Below are 21,661 nucleotides of genomic sequence, written 5' to 3'. Positions count from 1 at the left end.
TGAGATTAAAGTCATAATTTCCTATCGAAGTGTTTGATATGGATGGATGTTTGTAGAATTTATTTTCCAGTAGTCTTCTTTAAAAACATACCAGTTTTGATTAATAAGACTAATATTTTTTCTCAGAATAACAACATATGCTACCCCTACCCCTTAATTTTGAGCTAAGAAATGCACCATTTTCAGCCATTTTTGCCAAATTTAACCCTTTATAGAAAAAGTTCTGGTATTAAACTTTTGTTCATATTTTGCATATCAACAGGGAAAGGGTTGTTCTTTCTAAATCAGGCAGAAAAATAAGGGGTCCGTGTGCTTACTTTTTTGCCCCATTTGAATATTTGTTATTTTTCAGTATTTTGGAGTAAAAAATAAAAGTGCCCAAATTACCATTAAATGTCAAAATAAAGTGACAAAAGTGTATCATTTCACACATTAATGCTCAATATTTTAATTACCACGAACCCAGTAACGATTTACAGCAAAAATTAGTTCGATACAGCTAAAAATACTGGCGCAGTGATGATTTACGTAAAAACAATTTCAGTAAAAAATGGTAAAACTGTGGCGCTATTCAAAGCGAAAAAAGACACAATTTCAAAATGGCCGCCAAAGGGACCATTTCTTAAAGTCCCCGTATAAAAAAATCTACTAAAAATAGAAATGTAATTTATTGACAGAATTTGCAACTGGCAACTTGCTAAAGATATTGATAGATTTTATCTTAAAATCTCATAACTTCTTTGATCTATGTCGAAACGAGACTTCAACGGGACTGAAACCTCAGAAGAATACAACCTTAAATCCATATAATGTGTTTTTCTCTTTTATTTTTTTTAATGTTTAACGATTATCAACATAATTAAATAGATAAATTGATAAGAGACAAGTTTATTAGACATTGTATATGATAAAAAAGATATGTAATCTGTACAATTTTTAAACAATAAGTTTTTGATATAGGCATACCACGATCCATGCAGATTTTAATTTACATCTAGAATGAAATGAGTCCCACCAAACACACCGATTTTCATTTCTCAAGACGCAACAGAACTTATTTTACTTTGATTTCGTATGATATCTTGGCGTATTGTTAACAGGAATAGTCTTTTTGTATAGAGTATATTATATTGCATGGTAATGTTTTAGAAAAATAATATATATATATATATTGCGACAGGTGGTTTGGCCCTGAATTCCTGAAACAAACCTGAGTCAAACACAGGCCTTAGTGATTTTCAATAAGCTTTAAAACTCAATAAGATTATAACTAAATCTTTGACTTTTTTTGTTCGGGGTTTTCTGTTATCACACACACCAATACGTAGTTTTGTCTCGTTGACAGTCGTCATCAGGATGTTTTCTTTGTATCAAGTGACGTTTCAAATCTATCCCAGTCAGTGGTTCACTGCCTGTGAGGATGTCGCCTCCACTTCAGTCTATGTGGATGCCTAAGATGTCTTGAGATATAGGTTTGGCTTTAGTTCTGTTTTATCGACAATATGTTTGGAAGTTTTCTGATACATTGTCAATGTGATATTTTTTTCTGACTCTATTTTGATTTGGTCGCCAAAACGCAGCGATAAAATCTACTGTAAGTATACAAAAAGAAATAAATTCTTTGTCTGGTGGTATGACTCGGCTGTTGGAAAGTAAGGATGCTTAGCTATGTCGCCTGAGCTTCCGCATCCTAACCTTCTATCTATTATCTCTAGGAACAATAGAGCTTGTGGTTTCAAAGGAGCAGAGAGATCGATGGGGAACGTCCACGAACGGATCGAAAGGATTGTCCTGCAGAAGAATCGAAAACGTCATTACAACTAGATAGCGAGCGTTAGACCAGGATCAAAAGCTTGCAAACCAATCAGAAACGGCCAGGCCACAATCTTTCTATAGTACACGTACATCTCTTAGGATATTTTCTCTTTAAAATTGAATGGTCGCTTCGTACGTATTAAGAAAAAGCGATAAATCTATTTGAAGAAATTCAATGTGTTTTTTTCTGGGATTAGAGGTATTTTCCGGGTAAAATAATGGCACTGCTACGGAACAAAAAAGCTACTTATTTTAACACACATGACAACCATCCGTCGTTAGGGAGATACATGGACAGAAACATGAATGCCTCGTTATCAATAACGGGAGGTTTTGTTCGTAGATCCTTACAAATCAGAAATGGATGGGAACTTATCCTTTCAAATTAAGAGTTGTTCATTTAGATCAAAGATCGACGTGGGCAATACCGGGGTATAATTATAAGAAGTATAACATTACATGCTCAGTGGTAAATTGTGATGGATGGGCAGGTCAGGCGCCTTATCATCCTAGAGCATGGACGGAGGGTAAAAACGGGGGGATAAGAGGTATGGCGGGCCTGTTATGGCATAGAGAGGGACAGTGGTTAACAAACACGGAATGAAAGGTGTGGAAATCTTTGGCTGCGAGTATCCTCAAAATAAACGTATGTCTATTCTTATAATTGGATACTAGATTTTATACAATATTTTGCGTCTACCGATTAACGACAAAAAAGTTGTTTGAGTCTGAGTTATGGTAAAAAACAGCTGTACAGTGCAATCACACAAGCTTAGCATGATACTTTGCATGTTAATGAATTAGTTTGTTTGTGAATGGCGAATAGCAAATAGCTAGCCAACCATATATATAGATATCTACAGAATAGAATAACCAGCCTGGTATAAGCATCCACTATATTTTCTTATTTTATTTCCAACCACTGCGATAAAACCTTCATTTTGTAATATCCTATTGTTTTCACCCGGGGAACCGATATTACTTTGATATTAGACTAGATTTTCATAAAAAAAAAATTCTGTTTACTTGCCCCGTGATAACAGGAGTTGAGAACAAAGAAAGTCAACATGTGTATTCAAGGTTACAAATACGTGAAATGCGATTGTCAAGAGTACGTCGGTGTCATGGCAACGGCTCACCTGCTGTGATGTAATAGAAATTGACACGCGGAATCTGTGACATAACAAGAAATTGACGTTTGCAATGATTCTAGTGACACGCAAGAATTTGTTAGACCGTTACGTAAAGTTCAGTGTTAATTGGCCAAAAATATTAACGAAGACTAAAAATTATGAAGCGGAAACAGGCAACATAATGTGGTTTTATAGTTTCGTGGGTGTACGTAGTTAGGACAATTCCTTGAGGGAAAAACTAGTGCATATCTACTTTTTTGTACTGTATATCTCCAATTTTGGAGATTATTCAGACATAGCTGTTACTGGTAGAAACAAACAAATAAAAATGCTCCACTCGAATAAAATCCGACTTTCCGACAGCGATATAAACAATCTGTTGTTGTCGTACAGTGAGGGTTCAAAATCTGGGTTTGAGTTAATGTCCATCTGGATATGATAATTTTCATTGATAATTTTTTGTACCTTTTCAAATTTATTTTCGTTTGTTCTGTTTTTATTTGGTTGCATTTTTTTGTTTGTTTTCTCCTTTTTTACTTTTTTTCATTTTTGTTTTTACAATCCAGTATTAAAACGTCAGACAACAGTTAGCGTACAGTGGTAATAAAAGGGGATGATTGCTATCATTGTCGTGATAATGGCCTTTTTATTGACAGGAATAAAAAGAATAATATTCTTCTATCCATTCAACACATATGTTACAATGTCCATTAACACAACCTGTGATATTCGGACATTATAAAAACCAGCGGTCATTCCATACAGAACATGACGCGCCATTTTCTACGCTGTATCTCTCAGCTGTTTCCGGATAATCGTGCGATTTGATCTTCATAGCATCCGCTTCCGTTTTAATTGAGACTATATCGTAGTGTTTTGTTTCCTTGGTGACCAGTGGGCCGTGTCTAGTGAGTGTGACCACTATTTAATGACAAGTATTAATATCGTTGTGGCATTTCGTACAATTGCGACAAGGGGGAAAGTGCAAAAGGTCACTCATTAGTATGCAAAAATATGCAAATTTGGAATGTGTTACGGAGTGAATATGATCACTTGTTTTATTGGACTAAAACTCAAACGCAATCTGATTTTGTGTTAAGGCCATGTGTTGCCGGACTTATCTGATATAACGACCCCTATTCGTTAGATAGTGTTGATGGAAGTGATGAACGGGTGTTTTAAAATCTACTAAGCTTAAAATCAACAAAATAGATCATCATTCGATTATATTTCGAAACATTTGAAAACAGAAAATAACTCAGTTTCATCCTCCGTAATCAAATCAAATCAGATTGATTTTCGAAAACAATAATATTGAGAATAAAATAAAATGTTCACCACTCAATATTTGCCACATTAATCTACAGAAGCTTGTGATGGAGTGATATTCGATAGCTGTAACACGTGTACATTGTAGTTGTCGGAGAGAACACCGAGCACTGTGCCTGACAGTTCCACCCGTGTACCATTGCTGGTAGCATGTTGTCGATAATTAGTTGAATGTTAATGTCACCTGTTTCGATATTATATCTATAAGTCGAATTTTCACATCAGTATCATCTTTGTCAAAACTGTATTTAATGATAAAAAGCGTTATTCGAGCCATGTATATTACACGAACGTGTTCTCCGTTGTCAAACATTTGGTGTTTTTTTCCCCATTACTATGCCATCGTTTGTTTATAACTTCTAATGAAATAGTCCGTTAATTCCGAAAACGGTTTGTTAGGTATAGGGGTCACCTGCACGACCGGTGTTTTTTTTTCGTCCGGGGTACTACAGTTTCCTCCCACATGACGCCCCTTTGTATGCTGTCACTCGGGTCAACAAAAATCATTTTAATATCAGAAACAGTATATATGATTCTAATATATGTTGTAAAGATATGTTTTGCAATTGTTGTAAATAAAAAAGAATGGATTTTAGATTGTTAATGGCGATTCGGGCATAAGTCTATATTTGAAATCATATTGTAAATGGGTAGGCGTGGTATAAATCGGACTTTGAAAGTTATCTTGAGTCGTATCAGCTTCAAAGACTGCTGAAACGAGCCGACAGTCATTGTGATTATGACGAAATAATTCTGATGACGAAGGTGGTGGTGTTTCCGGGTGTTCAAAGCTCTCGTATTTGAGGATTGAAGCGCCAAAGACAGATCTATGGTCGGTTATCTCCCTTTCTAATGACCCTATCGATCCTTAATTTCACACGAAATGCTTACTCGTGCGTGACATTTTCTGACAAGGTGAACAATAATGCGACCAATGGCACGGTATAGAGTATGGTATTGGTAAACAGCGCATCCTAATTTACAAGCGCGTGGATTGTGTTGCAGGCTAACAAAACAAAGAAAAGTGGTGGAAGAAGTTGAAACATATCCAGAGTCTGTGTATCTAATTCATCTAATCGTTCTATTAATTTTGAGTATGAATTATGATTTCTTTGTTAAGTCGATATTTGTTCTCTCATACAGACCTGTATTACTACACTACATAAGCTAAAACATAACCAAAAGCATTCTCCAAAGGGTTTTCTGAAATTTTGATTTCACGAGTTCATCGCGATTTTGAAATTTTCATAAATTGGTATGTTCTCTGTAATTTGATATGTAACGTATGTTTAAACTTAACTGAACAAAACTCAAATATTAACTTCTCCATTTTTGATGTTTGTTTGTTATACATTTTATTGGATAAATATAGTTGAACCTTGTCCACATTTCACCGCATGGTCGATTTTCTCCGCGCGTTCTGAAGACACTCCGTCACCAACAACCGATATCGTTTACACTAAATTTCCCCGTTAAGTATGTTTTAATTCTCACAACATCTCGTGCAGGGCGTGAGAAATGATGTTAATTGAATTCATTATTATAACAATGTTGGATCCGACCAGCAGAAAATTAATAGATTTGGCGTGAATTAGGACAAGACCACTGGGCGATAAGCCTCCCTTTGATGTTGCCGCCGCTGCCCTGGCTCTCGCTTCCGTCCGATAAATATAGGTGGGTTGGAGTCTCTGATTGACTCAGGTGGATTATAAATTAGACTGCTAGGTGGTTGAGCTGTAAAGGCGAGGTGTAGGAGAGGTTACAAAAACTATGAACATGGCGCCCGGGTAAATAGCTTACAAATTGCGTTAATGATGGCACAGCGTAGCGTATTTGACAGCACTAAGAAGGGTGTTCAGGTACAACTCTACCTGTGGCACATCCAATTTGAACGCATGCCATTGTTAATTTGGTGTTTTACCCGAGTTACAATTGATTAGAGATTAGGCAATAGGAAGTAGTATCCTGTTCAGGTACAAACAATAACTTAATCTAACGAGGAAACGATTCCTTCTTATCAAGGCGATACATTATTTGTAACTTGTTTCAAATTAAAATGATACTGTACCATTACTTTTAGAAACATGTTTAATTAAACAGATGTTCTTTATCTCAGATGGGTAAGCATGGCCCAGACTCATTTCACCACTTTGCTGCTAAAGACCAAGACATTCACACAAAAAGCCATGCATGACATTATAATTACCACCCTTCCATAATATCGGAGATTCCATCGATGTTATTGTATTGATATCAACGATTCCATCGAAGTCATTGTATTGATATCGAATATTCCATAGAGTTCATTGTAATAATATCAGAGATTCAATCGATGTCATTATATTGATGCCAAAGGTTCAGTCGATGCCATTGTATTGATGCCAAAGATTTCATCGATGTCAGTGTAATGATATCGGAGATCCCATCGATGTATCATTGTATTGATAACAGATATCGATTATTCATCGATGTCATTGTTTTGATATTATGCCATAAGAGTCATCATTGACAATGTGTACATTTATGCATTGTATAAATGTATCCCTAAAAAGTGTTTCTATCATTAACAAACTAAATCATATTCCATTTCTTTTTAATATACTACCAGAAACGACTGTGTAGATTTGCCTCGCTACATTGTCACCACATCTTCGTTTAACGATCGGAGTATACCGAGGTGTTTATCGTAAACATTAATTACTGAGATGCGATATTGTTGATTTACAAATAGCATGATAGATATCTGAGATAAAACCAGCCTGTGTTTGGTTTAATAGATAGCCGTGTTAAGTAGTGATATATATGAACTTGTTGATACATTGACAGCACGTCCTTACAGCAGAGGGAGCTAGACGACTGAGATTTCAATAGATGGACACTAAACCTACTTCATTATGTAATACAAGACATCTCGCCCCGTAGTGGTGATTAGTTCTTCGCTACTTTGTTATTCCTCCTTCGCGACATTAACAACTTTTAAAAAATCCAATTGTCACAGTTTCGGCTTCGGATTTCACCAAGGAAATGTTTTGTAATGCTCTGAAATTACACGTGATAATCATTTCGTATCGGATTTTCTTTATGTCCCTAGATAAACTAATATCTTTCAATGGTATCTGTGTGATGTTCGCTCAGGCCTGTACGGGTAATATAATAGTTAATCGTGTTGTGAAATAATAGTGGACAGGTATATGTGGTAGTTATGGGGGATAACCACCCGGGGCGAACAATGGGCGGGGCCCCATCGGTGTCACCGGATACGGAACGTGTCGTAATAATGTCCAGTTCAACAGTAACAGATCCGGACTCGTCCCGACCTGCCTCTTCACAAACAATTTGTTACAATTTCATAGCCAGTTTGGGAGATATGGGACCAGGACTCTTATTCCAACGGTTCTCCAGTCTTGTGGATAGTTAATGAGATGTGTGAATGTTAAAATAACCACCCGTGGTGAAGATTTTGTAAAGTTTTCAGTTTAAAAAAAACGGGATCTTTTTATTATAATCAAATACTCTACCGTCAGGTTTAGACAACAAAAGAGTTTAAGTTTTTTGAGGGTTTTTTTTTCTTTAGTTATATGTGCAATTTTTTGCTCAAAGACGTAGTTTGGTATATAAAGACTATGTAAATATGTTTAATTATATAGAATGCTCTACCAAACACCTTCAAATATCATTTGAATTGTGCTGGAACTAAACACTTGTTGTAAATCGATAAAATCTCTTAAATTGATATTTTTTTTAATTCTATCAAAATGAACGGATATTGATTACCTCTAATCGCTGTTATTACTAATATATATTTTAATTGAATAATTGATTAAAATGTTTACATCCTGAATGTATTTCACAACAAGCTAACATTAGATAAAGAGGAAGGTATTTGCGTATTTCAACAAATGTCTTTTTTTTTAAATCATTAGGTAACATTTTCTGAGAAATATGACACGCTGGTAGAAAAAAAACCAACATTTAACTAAACCTTCCTGTTGAAAAATCTTTTTCTTTGTAGATTTACTATATCCAGCAAAGGAATAAATTATGGATCTCCAAAGGGTTTCATTCTTTCTTTTCTTTCTTCACGAACCTATTTAAGTTGCTATAACACATTATTTGAGATTTTGCAGTCTAAGTTGTTCCTGCAACTAAATAAGATAAGAGATTAGTTTTGTGAACTACTACTGTATTATCAAGGATTTATAAGTGAGTCCTTGCTATAATCGTCCAGGTAAGTTGGTGGACAATAATCACTGGTGCCATGTCTGATATTGAGCATGGATATATATATATAGATAGTCCCCTGTCACGGTACACCACATGTCCACTCCCGGGGAGTCTCGGACACATGGTGTCAGTGTATTGAAATCAGCCCCACTACCCCCACCCTCCCCAAATAACAGGACACGTGTCAAAGGAAACACTAAATTCAGGGAGAAGGGTGAGGTAGGAACCTGTAAATTCTTTTGTATTTTGAGACAGGTGTGATGGAATGGGAATTAATTATTCTAGCTGACATAAATAACTAATTTCAAACAATAAATATCACCATATCTTCTTTCCGTATATTTTCATGAAAATTCGATTCAGTGATGCTAATCCTTTTACCACGAAGCAAAATATGACATAAATGTGTTGTTCTATATTCCTTATGAAACATATAACATAAAATATTGACAAATTCCACGTCATTGTTTAGTATTTTGATTGATACCGTTGAAATTCCAAATCGTTGATCAATACGATTAAGCATGTACAACATGTAAAACTAATGCAAAACATAACCACTGAGGAGTTGATGAAATTATTTTTAGACAAGAACTTGTATCTAATAAGGTGAGTAGTTCTAGACAAAATTATCTTTACTGTACTTGCATTCAAGACATCCGACCACTATGTGTAATGGCGGACAGTAAGTTTGAAATTTCACATACATTTCACAACAGTGGACTTTCCAAGCATATGAAAAGAAAAAACCCTACTAATCTTATTTATATTAGAACTGGTTTATTTCCGAAATGTGTGAAAATTTTAATGTACTCTTAGACTGAATTGTCCCTTTAACCGATTATCGATTGTTTGCAAACAAGACTGTTATGATAAGAGCCGTTTATATGGAGAAACAAACTGCAGATACAGGTATACAGGACAGTCGGTATACAGGATTGTCGGTATACAGAGTCGTCGGTATACAGAGTTATTGGTATACAGAATTGCCGGTATACAGACTTGTAAAAAAGTGTACGATTTATATAGTTCCTGTCAGTATAAGGACTGTCGGAATACAGAATTGTCGGTATACAGGACTGTCGGTATACAGAGTTATCGGTATACAGAGTTACCGGTATACAGGACTGTCGGTAAACAAAGCTGTCGTTATACACTACTTTCAATATACAGTGCTGTTGGTATACAGGACTATCGGTATACAGGACTATCGGATAAAAGATAAATCGATATATAGGAATTCCTTATATCGGACAGTTGGTATTTGGTATCGTTGGTATACAGCATGTCGGTATACAGAATAATCGGTATATAGAGGTAGCAGTATACAAGACAACCGAATTATAGAACTGTTGGTTAACAAGACTGTCGGTATGAAGGGTTCGTGGTTAAAAGGATTGTCACTCTACAGGATTGACTGTATATACGACTGTCGAATACATGGAAGTCGAAATACAGAACTTTTGGTATACAGAATTATGGATGGTCATCAGTTTAGTAGACTGTCAGTATACAGGAATGTCGTTATACAAGACAGTCGTTATACGAGACTGTTGGTTGACAGGTTAGTGGGCAGGATTAGTAATATAGGGGACTGTCGGTATACACGGTTATCGGTAAAAATGATTATCGGTTCACAGGATCGTCGGTGTACGGGATCGTCGGTTCATTGGTCTGCTACCATATACTGGACTTACATCTGTCCGTATACAGGAATATTGATATTAGAGGGATGTCGATATATAGGACTTTTACATATAGATATCACTGCCCTGCAGGCTGCAGGTAGGGCGTTAGAATTGTACCTGCTGCCCCTATTGCATGATCGTAAAAGACGACTAAATTTAGGATCTTATCTTTTCTCTTCCTCCTAACTGACTTTAATCTTTCCTTATGCCTCCCTTGGCACCACCTCACTTTTGGTCTTGAGTTGAGCGTTCGCCCCTGTGAGGAAGGCTCTGGGTTCTGTCCCCTGGCCGAGACACACCAAAGTCTATAAAAGTGGTAGTTTCCGCTCCAGCTTAGCGCTCAGCATACAGGGAGTGGGACGACTGGTTCGCCCGTTGTCAGTATAATGTGACCGGTGGGGTGTGTTGCTTGGTGTCTTCGGCGACATGCTTCAGTGATATAGCACTATAAAATGGGCAATAGTTATACTATACAAGAAGACACAACATGAATACACCACAGTCTCCCAAAACACGCACCTCCAACAACATAACTCAACACACCGCGTACATGGGAGGCCGTCCTTACATGACCTAACCTGTTAATAGGACGTTTATTAATCAAACAAACAAACAAATATAGATATCGTCTGTATACAGATCATTGAATAACAATATTGATTAAACGGTCGATCTCGTTATGGATTTCCTAATCAATTCAGAAATGTTGTTGACACATTGATATTTATTCAGTTTACTTTATCATTTATTCTTTTTATTTCATCATTTCTAATTAGTGTATTTTACCATAAATTCAGTTTACTTTCTTTTATTTTCATTTTGTTCTTGATATTTTCATGTGTATTTGTGTAAACGTATTTTGTTAGAATTACCGGGTATAAATACTGGAGTTAGAATTCCTTCAGTCAATGCTATAATGACCATTTTGCGGTTAGATCACCATAAAGCCTGCGATGACATACCAAACAAGTGTTAAAAGCTCGAGAGTTAATAATCTTACCCGTTTTAATCTGAATAATTCCGCGTACAGTCTTCTACTCTGCCTATTGGCCATGTTAATTAGATGCAGAGGGGGCGGGACGTTTCGCTGCCTAACAAGCGATAAATTAACCGCCTTGAAAATTGATGAATAATCAATGAGGTTTTGCGTGCAGTCTGTGGACACCGCACGCTGTCTATTTCACTTTAGTGGTAGTAAGGGGAACATCAAAATTATGTGTCATATCGAGAGGAAACACAAAATAGGCATCTCCGGGCACAATCACCACAAAATAAATAAATAAACAACATTAGTAATTGAGCATACGCTTATCATAAGAAAAAGCACATGGTGTGGACAGCGTAGAGAATTGTATTTCTATATGTGAACAAAAAAACTGAAACCCATTTTAACATAAGTTGGATTAATATTTTCCTTTATACTGCTTAAGTTGCCTGTTTAATACATACGCACTAATTGATTAACACAGTATGAAAAGAGACATAATATTTCAATTTCAAAGCGAATCAATTAAAAATAGTCTGGGGAAAATAGCGAGACAATTGTTGTTTTGTTTTTTTCTATTACATTTGAACTTTTATTAGATATCACAGACGATTTCCTCAATTAATTTTTTGATGGATTTTCTATTGATTAATAGGTTAAATTAATAAATTAAATTAAGACAAAGATTGTCGGGTTCGCAATGTAAACAATGATTAAAAATTCAAATGTATATTTTAAAACTTAAATCCAGCCAGAACCACTGTAGTGCCTCCCTTCTTCCTCCTGTATATTTTTTAATATTCCCACAAAGAAATAAATATTTTTTCTTCAATTGAAATTTTCATGACTTCACACGTTGAAAAAAAAAGATATTCGATCCCTTTACCAACAATTGAAACAAGTTGCTTCGGTAATACGATCTACCCATGACTGAGCCCCTAACACCTATATTTTACCTGTGGGGGATCGAAAGGGGGCAATTTTCTCCCGGTCGTGTATCTGTATATCCGTGTAGGCATCCGATTTATGTCTAGCTGGCTCCCTTTAGGATACATAGGGGTTGCTATGGAAACGAAAGGACTGATATAATTTGATACACACAAACTATAGGATGTTATTTGTAATAAAACTCAGGTATCCTAATATAACAGGAGTCTGGGCAAAGATTTATCTCAATTTTGTAGATTTCTGAATCTATTGAAAATGTTTTTTGTTAATGTTTAATGTCTTTGTATTATTCAATATCAAATAGATAATTCAAATGAGAAAGGAAACGCCTATTCATATTTTAATTGTTTTAGATATTGTGTACACTTAGATATAGAATCGAAGACTTGGATACCACTTAAAGAATAAATTGAAGTTTTGAATTCAATTTCAGAAATAAGGATTTACAATGCTTTCTGACTAAAAATTAACAAGTTTCATAAAAATAATTAGATATTCAAATTATCATGATTATGAAAAAATATATCAAAAGCGAAAACAAAACAAAATAAAATATGAGATTTAATTTTTTTATTATTGTATATTAGGGGGATCCTGTTACCTGTCGGTTTCACGTGCGGGACAGGTAAGTAATGTACAAGTTTATCTCGATATCGCACATGTCCAGCGGGTATTCAATGGATCGTACATAGGGGTACCTGTTTTCACTCTAGATATATCTTTTCTGGAAAATAAAACACAAAATATATCGCCTAGCCTATAGCCAAGACGAGCCGATAACAAATATGCGACGTGGTTTTTTTTCCTGTGTAATTTTTCTCACCTTAGAAAGCTGAGACGTATACGTTGTGGCGGTGTTATAGTATGCCCGTTCTTTTGTTGTTCTCTTCCGCACCGCTGAACATTTTGGATGATAGCGTACAGGCGAGCTGACTTTAATTAAAATTTCCCCACTTGCTCTTCTTTCCTTATCAAACTGTATTCCAATTCCAATTTCGGACTTCATAAGATGCCGGAACGCAATATCGTTAAAATCTTAAATATTAATTTGAAATCTTTGAAGTCCTTGCTGTAAGACACTAAACACGGAGTGGATGGTAGATCGATTTTCTGTTCTATATATATGGTTACAGTGTGACGTTATTAACAGTTGTATATAACTTTCAGTAAAACCAATAACAATTCTGGCTTTTAATCGTTAAATATAAGATGTATACCTGTATTCTTAATAGAGGGACCGGAATTCTCGCCCAAAAGCGGAAAATTATTTGTGTATATATCGACAGCAAGCAGTGAGTCCGTGTTTGTTTTGGAACCGCGTAATTATCCTAGGGCGCACATGGCTTCTAGTTGTGTGATATCGAACAGGCTGGGCCTAACACCCATCAGCCAATCAGGAGGCGGGAACTAGCGACTCGTTGCGACTTAATGGTCCATTCATTGTCAATCATGAGGCGGTTAGCCAATCGTCGTCTCGTTAGGCCGGCATCAATCATGACAATGATAATACGCTAGCCAGCCAGCTAAGGTAAAGTAATGCTCGGTCCCTTTCGTGTTATGCATAACCCATAAGATACTGGTGGAGTCAGGGCGGTTTTGCAAGTCAGATAAGGCGCTTGCTTACAATAGTGTGTGTTGCCTTATGTGAACTATACCTGATACATGTAAATGTTCAGAATTAACAACAACGCCGAATGATAATGGCTACGAGTGCTAGTTTATATCTAGCTTCCAGTACACCACCGTCGCTCAACAACTCTCATCTGGACCCGACCCACGGGATGCAGGGCCTCGTGTCACAACAAACTCAGTATCATCACCGGAATACGGATTTACAGGAAATTAAATACATGCCACCGCAGCATCAAAATGGACATCATCTGAGCCAGCTTCATAACCAGTGGGGGCTACCCTGTGGCGATTCGTGGGGTACATCGGCTATGCCCCAACTACAGGACATGCGAGACATGCGAGACATTAAACCAAACCCACAGGTAACTACGGACGGGCATCACGCGACTCTTCATCACCGTCCACAACAGTTACATTCGCCCCACACATGGCACTCACAGTTGTCATCCCCCCACCTCAACCTCTCCAACGGGGGTGGTCAATTACAACAGATGGGGTACGGGGTGCCTATGAACGGAATGTTGTCCCCCCATCAACTCCACCCTGCTATGAGGGACCCGGAACACGACATGGACCAGCATGCCCCGGGGTCGGACGACGATGCACCATCGTCCGATGATTTGGAAGCGTTCGCAAAACAGTTTAAACAGAGGAGAATAAAGTTAGGATTTACACAGGCCGACGTTGGACTAGCCCTCGGGACACTGTACGGTAACGTGTTTAGTCAGACAACTATTTGTAGATTTGAAGCATTGCAATTGAGTTTTAAGAATATGTGTAAATTGAAACCGTTACTTCAAAAATGGTTAGAGGAGGCTGATTCTACGACGGGGTCTCCGACAAATATAGACAAAATTGCCGCTCAAGGACGAAAAAGAAAGAAGCGAACAAGTATTGAAGTGACGGTGAAAGGTGCTCTTGAAAACCACTTCATGAAACAACCGAAGCCTTCAGCTCCGGAAATATCACATTTAGCAGACCAATTACAACTGGAGAAAGAAGTTGTTAGGGTTTGGTTTTGTAACAGAAGACAAAAGGAGAAGAGAATGACCCCTCCCGGACCCCTTGGTCCGAATGGAGAAATTTTAATGCCGGAACAGGGGTCTCCGGAAAGCCCCAATGGGCCCGGAAGTCCACTTTCCAATGGGTCTAATGGACAAATGGGGGGTAACTCCGGAATGGGGATAAATATGCCGGTGAGTTCACCATCTTTACCTTCTTCTCACGGACTTTCACAAACTGGACACATAGTTAGTCAATTGATGAGTGGTCATCATCAGCCTCCGCCTCATCACCATTACAACCCCCAGAACCACTCACCTACCCATTGACTGGAGGATGTTCCGTTTTAGTATAAGGATAACGCCCCACGGACAATTCGACAGTTATCTGTCTAGGCCATTGCACTGTCCGGCAGGTAACAAATATACGACGATCAAAATTTGTGTTATAGATAATGTTTTCACAACTTGAACGTGTATCGGCTCATCTTTATTATGATACCGATCTGACAGACCATGAACCCTGTGTCCGGAGTATGTGTGTGGACAGTCGTAAAACGGACAGGGGCTATACCTGTGAGTGTGCTCGAGACATGGCCTGGTCATCGCTGAATGACCATGGGGTGTTAGAATTGACGGCAGCTGACCGAAACTCCGGACTCTATAGACAACTGACAGGTTGATCCTGTGCTGTCACTCTAGAGCTGTGATTTGTATCGAATTTGATGGATGTACTATCCCGAGCTGGACATACTGACCAGTGTCCAACATGGTAGTGTCTATCAGATCAACTGACTGCTCATCTAAAACGGAACAATCGGTTCGGACAGGGATACCAAAGGTCAAAGACTTGACCCCTTCCTAAACCAGGTATGATACATCGTTGATTTTGTGTGAATTTATAGGGTCAGACTTGAAACTCGTACGCTCAAGAACTGTTAATTTGGTAAAGGATCGTTATTAAATTATCAAAACCAATGGGAGGCTCAGGTTAACTCGGCTGTCCAAATTGATGGGGAACAGTTGAATGTTTAGGGCGTAGGGACTTCAATTTGATGATTGGGTCTGCCATGAAAGATGTTGCGAAGTGATGCAAAGCAGCAACAGATATAAACTAATCTCAGATATTCTGTGGACTTTTTTGTTATATCGGTTTAATATTTAAAGAAAGCTGTGCTAAATACCCGGCACAGTATTCAGGAATTTTTCAATTAGGCGCGATGTGTGTGTGTTAGATTCTTGTTTGTTCTTCTCATGGTGGGAGCGTGCTAAACCCTCCGTGTTTGAGAAAGTGTGACTCGGCTAGCAGATTATTTTTCAATACTACCGGATCCGTAATGTTGATATACAAGAGGAAAAAGATTGGCTCGATGTTAGCTCAGTATCTTGTACTGGTCGTGGCTGCGATCGTCTTGTAAGTGTGATTCTTCTTTGTATAACTAGCTGTGCAAAGTTGACTTAGTGTCTAAGAGGGTATCAATTTCTCCAAGAATCGCGATCCCCTAAGATAAATACAGTTATTCTACAGATCTTCTTCATAACCAGTCCTGAGAAGTGTTTGGCCGTAATATAAATGTGTTGTACATTTTCATGTTTTGTTTATAATGTTTTATTTAAAATAAAGCTAAATAATGGTTTATAAAACCATTTCTTGTCGCCTGCACTGTGCACTTTTAAACAGGTATTTTGATATCTGGCAATTTTATTTGCCCAGTAAATTTAAATGATAAAGAGTTTAAAAGATTGGAAAAATAAATGAATATTTTTAAGCGCTAATAAGAAATTTCGGTTACATTTTCTCTCTCTTTTTTAATTAATAAATAACTGAAATTATTATGCTAGTGCTATGGTACAAATCATGGGATGAATGTTTAAAAAGATTCTTTTAAACAATATTTTAAATTAAGTTATATTGATGATATTATTCCAGATATGTCCGTTTTTAAAACGATAAACCATTGAATGTGTTTTGGAATAGCTTGTTTTTAAATTTATTAAGGAAAACTATATTTATTTGTATTTAAAATACATTTTCCTATTCAATGCATTCCTTAATGAATTTAAAATTATCGGTAATCTTGCAGCCATAATTCTTTATCATTCCGATCAAAATATCACATTCCTTAATCTGAGCAAGTAACAATTTTAATTTATGAACATTTTATGTCATTTTCAGCATTTTCCCATAAGTCTTTTAAATGCTTCTTTAAAAATTGATATATAGTGTTCGATTTTTTTAAACATATTACGGTGTGATTAACTGGTTATAGACAAAATTAAGTTATATATTATCATATTATTATGGTATAACCGTTTAAGATATTCCCTTGTTTTTTTATTGATGTATGTTACACACGTTAAAATCGGTGTGAAGGTGTGTGTTTTGTTGCATGAATGAATGTATGAATGGTTTGATTTTGTCGTTTAATCTTATTCAAATGATGTATCTTGGAATTTTAAATGATACCATCATTTTTTGCCAGTAAATAAATATTTTTACAAGTGCATATCAGACCTTAGAAATTATATTTCTTGAAATCCTTTTGCCTTTACTTACAGCAGAATACGTATATGAAAACAGCAGTTATGAAATAGAGCAAAAAATACATTCCAGGTGTCACTTTGTTAAATAATTTTACAGAACCTTAATAGCATTCATAAAAATATGAAGTTTTAAGAAATGTCAAATTAATTTAATCTAACTAAAATTTAGTATTTGTATTGTCATTTGTATAAGCTTGAATTCTAGGTAATCCTAAACATTAGTTTATATATTTATACATATATGCACACTGAAAGTCTTGCTATAAACAACCACATTCTAGAGACACCTATAGTTTTGTGTGTATATTTCATAACTGCCGTTTTAATACACTGGCTACGTGAAATCAGGGATGCATGGTTGATGAATGGTAGCTATCTGCTTTATACAAACCGTCTGCCAGCGAAAACATATGACAGTGACTGGCCGGGTAGGGGGCATTTCCACCTGTGCCCACAATGCCTATGAAATTGTCATACACCATATTTCAGATATGACATTAATAGTTTTCAGTGAAATGTTCGCATTTTATAAATTATAAGATACGTGAATTTGTTGATATATCTGCCCTCAGATACCTTAAACTGTCAACGACTTATATGCTGGATTGGTTAGGTGAACTTGAGATACAACTTTACCAACTTCAGCCGCTGGGTATACATATAATCCCAGTTGACATTTATTGAACTATTTCCCCCAGGCAGGTACCCGTTAGTTGTCATGGGAATACACGTGTAGTTGAACGTTACTGGATAGCATTAAACTATATTTGGCAAGGTATTAAACTGAATTTCACCGAAGTTGTCAACAGCACAATGATGTACATTTACACAAAATAAAATTAAAAATCTGCTTGAAGCTTAATGTATCTAAAAAAACACGACTTGGTCGTTAGTAATTGACTGATTTGATTGATTTCGATTTCATGTCTGCACGATTGTAGGGTCACGTGACTTTTACGACCCCAATTAGTATCATTAGGTTGGATATATTTCATTTAATTCACCAAATGCATTCCACACTTGCCGAAATTGATTAATTCTGACACAGAAACTTGACTGAAATCAAACACCAAATCCATTTCTAATTTTGAGAGCTAAGATAAATAAACAAACAAAACGAGAAATCTAAAACCGTATGATATATACAGGATATTTTAGCCCCGTCTCGTGCAGTAAGTAAAAATCTAAATATAGTTTTAAATCCCTGACATTTTTGTACAAGCTATATCAACGTTGATCACACTTTATATGATGATAAATGAAACCTACTTGAGCTGTCTGGTTCGACTTGGTGGTATTATATATACTACTTCCAGGTAAAAATCTAATAATATGGCTGACTGCCCCCTAACTTCTCTTGCTCGAGTGAGATTTTGATGTTCTATACTGGTCTAGCACCTCCACAAACTGAGCTATATTATTTACTTCCCCGATGTAGGTGAGCTATGTAGACAAAACACTTCTACGTATACATGTGTATTTTATTTTTTTGTGTACTTAGCAAAGTCGGTAAAAAGGAAAAAATGTTAGGTTTTTGTAGATGTATTCCCAGCTTTAGAAGTTTATAAAGGTATAAGTGTACGGATTTTAGAAGTTTATAAAGGTAAAAGTGTACAAAATTAAAAAGTTTATGAAGGCAAAAGTGTACAAAATTAAAAAGTTTATGAAGGTAAAAGTGTACACATTTTTGAGGTTTACCCGAATGGTAAATCATTGGAAATGCTTGCCTTCCGGGTATAATTTTCTTCTTTTTTTTCCCTGATAAAATAGTGAGATTCAATAATATTGAGACATATCGACAAATCTCTAATAAATTTATAAACAATCTTGTGAACTCTTCTAGTTGCCGAGAAGGTATAACTATATTTGTCTAAATAAACCGCTAAGCATTAGATATATTAAAGTGTACAAGTTATTGCACATGTGCTCTTATAGATACCACCCTATATATATAACATTGCAATTATGTGCAATTTTAATAAGAAGCACCTACTATATAAATCTGCATTTAATAATATTGAAATTTTAATAAAATTAACTTATTTGATAAACGAATTTTTCAATTTTTATGCAGGCTATAATCTACCTGTTATAATAACTAAGTAATTTATAATCTTGTAATTATATATAAACTTATAAGTGTTACTACAATAAAACATATTACATAAAATACTCAAATATGTCCCGGATTCAGGTTTACCACAAATAGTCTTTTAGGTACAATATAGACGGCCTCTCCGTCATAACATTTCTTGTTTTTTTACGAGCAGGAGTATTTTGACTCCCAGTTTTGCCCTGCCAAAAACGACCCGTTTGATAGTGTTTCTCGCCCTACTGAGTTTATACTTTACTACCCATTTAAATCCTATAAAAATAAAAATAAAATCTTTTTTAGTCTTTCTTAACCCGGTTTTCATTTGAACTTGTCTCTGCCCAGTTATTCCTTAGCTACCATTTCAGCTCTTTGGGAATCCGGTGAACGCAGTTCATTCAGGTGACAGCACACATGTTATTGGGAAAACTCGGTCAGTTCTTTACTAAAATATTTTAATGATAGTTAAAGCTTTATTTTTTTACTCAAGTTTTTCGTCAAAGAGCTGATTAAAATTTATAGTTAATATGACGAAATTTCTGACAAACCTCGTTCCTTGGCCCCTACCCTCTCCAGCGCCTGGTAAAGAGATAGAAAAACTTACCAACTGTGTTTTGTAAAACAGATATAAAATCCTTTCTAAACTTTGTTTTTCAAAGCAATTCTAGCTTACTTATAAAAAAGGAAACATTCTATAAATGACGTTCAAGATACCATGATAAATAAAATTATAAGGAAAACAATAATCCTGGATTAGTGAGCCAAAATTCTAGGTGCATGTACTTTATCTTATAAAAATATCATCTAGACATTTCTCAAAATATTATGGTACAAGTCGTATTGGAAATTAATTAGAATCTTATATGATCTTGATATGCTCATAAGCTATTACTGAAAATATTTAAGTCATTCTGAATGGTAGAAAATTCATGAGGGTCTTTTTATTGTTCCAGATATATTTATATATATATATTAGAACCACATTTTATTATGGTAAATAGCTATATAATGAACATAAAATATTCACGTAGAATATATATGTCGATTGTTCTTTCTGTGGTTTTGTTTCTACATTGTCTTGGTGCGACACACTATGAAAGAGAATATTTGTAGTTAATCACTTGTTTTACATTTTACCTGATGAAACTGACGTTATCAAAGAAATGGCTGACACGCGTATCCACAGCTTGTCGATTTCTTTATCGCTGTCGTAATCGTCTAACTGCACACTTGTTCAATTACTTTAATTTTCTATACGTTTGACTTCGTCCCAATATACGTTCAAATATTTCCCGTCGTCTTTTATTTTCATAATTAATTTAATATGCTAAATTAAATAAAACAGAATAAAAGAAATGGTATGATAAAGGTACACGCATCTAGATAGTATCAGAAATGTTAACATGACAACAGCATGCAAACCTTCCTCCGAGGGTGTTTCTCTCACCACCCAGCTTTATCTTCCAGTCACACGAATACATTGAGCTGAACACCAGAACTTATAATAATCATGTAACCTACAGCGGCTGCTCACACAATTTTTATTAAAATGCTTTTACATATTCTAGGGTACTATACATTTTTATTTTCAGGAAAAGTGAAGAAAAATGTCTATTTCAACTTTAATTGGTTTCAAAATAACAGAAATATATTTTATCTTATTATATTTTTACCTTTGTTTGGTTGACAATGTTAAGTTAGGTTATTTTGTCACAGTTTAATATCTATAACAACAATGTGTTGACATCCATTGAAACAACTTAACCAGTATCTCATTATTTCCTATAATATACCGAAATAGTTTGGAAACATGTGAAATAATCTACATGATTTAATTTTCCTCCCTTATTAAGCGCAATATTCATTGCATAGAAACCTGTTTTTTTTACTTCAAAAATATTTTCATCATTGTCTTAAAAGTATGATGGCACATTATATGAAATGTATACAGCTAAATACCTCTAATTTATAATAATACCATCAAAGTAAGGTGCACACAAAACACTAAATAACAAACAAACCCTATCATTAAAAATAACAACCGATGGCGTCCACCTGTGTCTTCAATCCTCCTCTCCACTGGTTACTGTCTTCTATCAAGGTGTAAAAGGCAGAGTTATAATTTCTTCTAATCATTCATACCCAATGGAAACAGATTACCATTGAATAAGTCATTACGAGTAAACACACTTATATGCCCACACAAATAAATAAAACAGCAACTATTGAGTTTAACCAGCTTTACGTTTAAATATATTAAAACTACAGAG

The 21,661-nt window shown here is 35.6% G+C and overlaps 1 protein-coding gene and 1 long non-coding RNA gene across 2 annotated transcripts; one reads left to right on the top strand and one right to left on the bottom strand.

The window, feature by feature from the left end:
• Positions 1–943: 943 nt before the first annotated feature.
• LOC138335128 (uncharacterized) lies at positions 944–13,338 on the bottom strand. Its single transcript, XR_011210245.1, has 3 exons — positions 12,946–13,338; positions 12,131–12,237; positions 944–1,791 (listed from the first exon to the last, which is right to left on the bottom strand). It is a non-coding gene; the product is annotated as an uncharacterized lncRNA (long non-coding RNA).
• Positions 13,339–13,671: 333 nt separating this feature from the next.
• LOC138335123 (silk gland factor 3-like) lies at positions 13,672–17,262 on the top strand. The gene has a single exon (XM_069284055.1). The coding sequence runs from the start codon at positions 13,817–13,819 to the stop codon at positions 15,083–15,085; it is 1,269 nt and encodes a 422-aa protein (XP_069140156.1). The 5' UTR covers positions 13,672–13,816; the 3' UTR covers positions 15,086–17,262.
• Positions 17,263–21,661: the final 4,399 nt, after the last annotated feature.

This window comes from Argopecten irradians, chromosome 1 (genome assembly GCF_041381155.1).
Source record: "Argopecten irradians isolate NY chromosome 1, Ai_NY, whole genome shotgun sequence".
NCBI classification, from domain to species: Eukaryota; Metazoa; Mollusca; class Bivalvia; order Pectinida; family Pectinidae; genus Argopecten; species Argopecten irradians.
Note: the sequence above shows the minus strand (reverse complement) of the source record. Positions and strands in the feature narration are given on the sequence as shown.

Excerpts from the sequence above, each read along its gene's own strand:
- LOC138335123 (XM_069284055.1), top strand. The coding sequence starts at position 13,817 with ATGATAATGGCTACGAGTGCTAGTTTATATCTAGCTTCCAGTACACCA.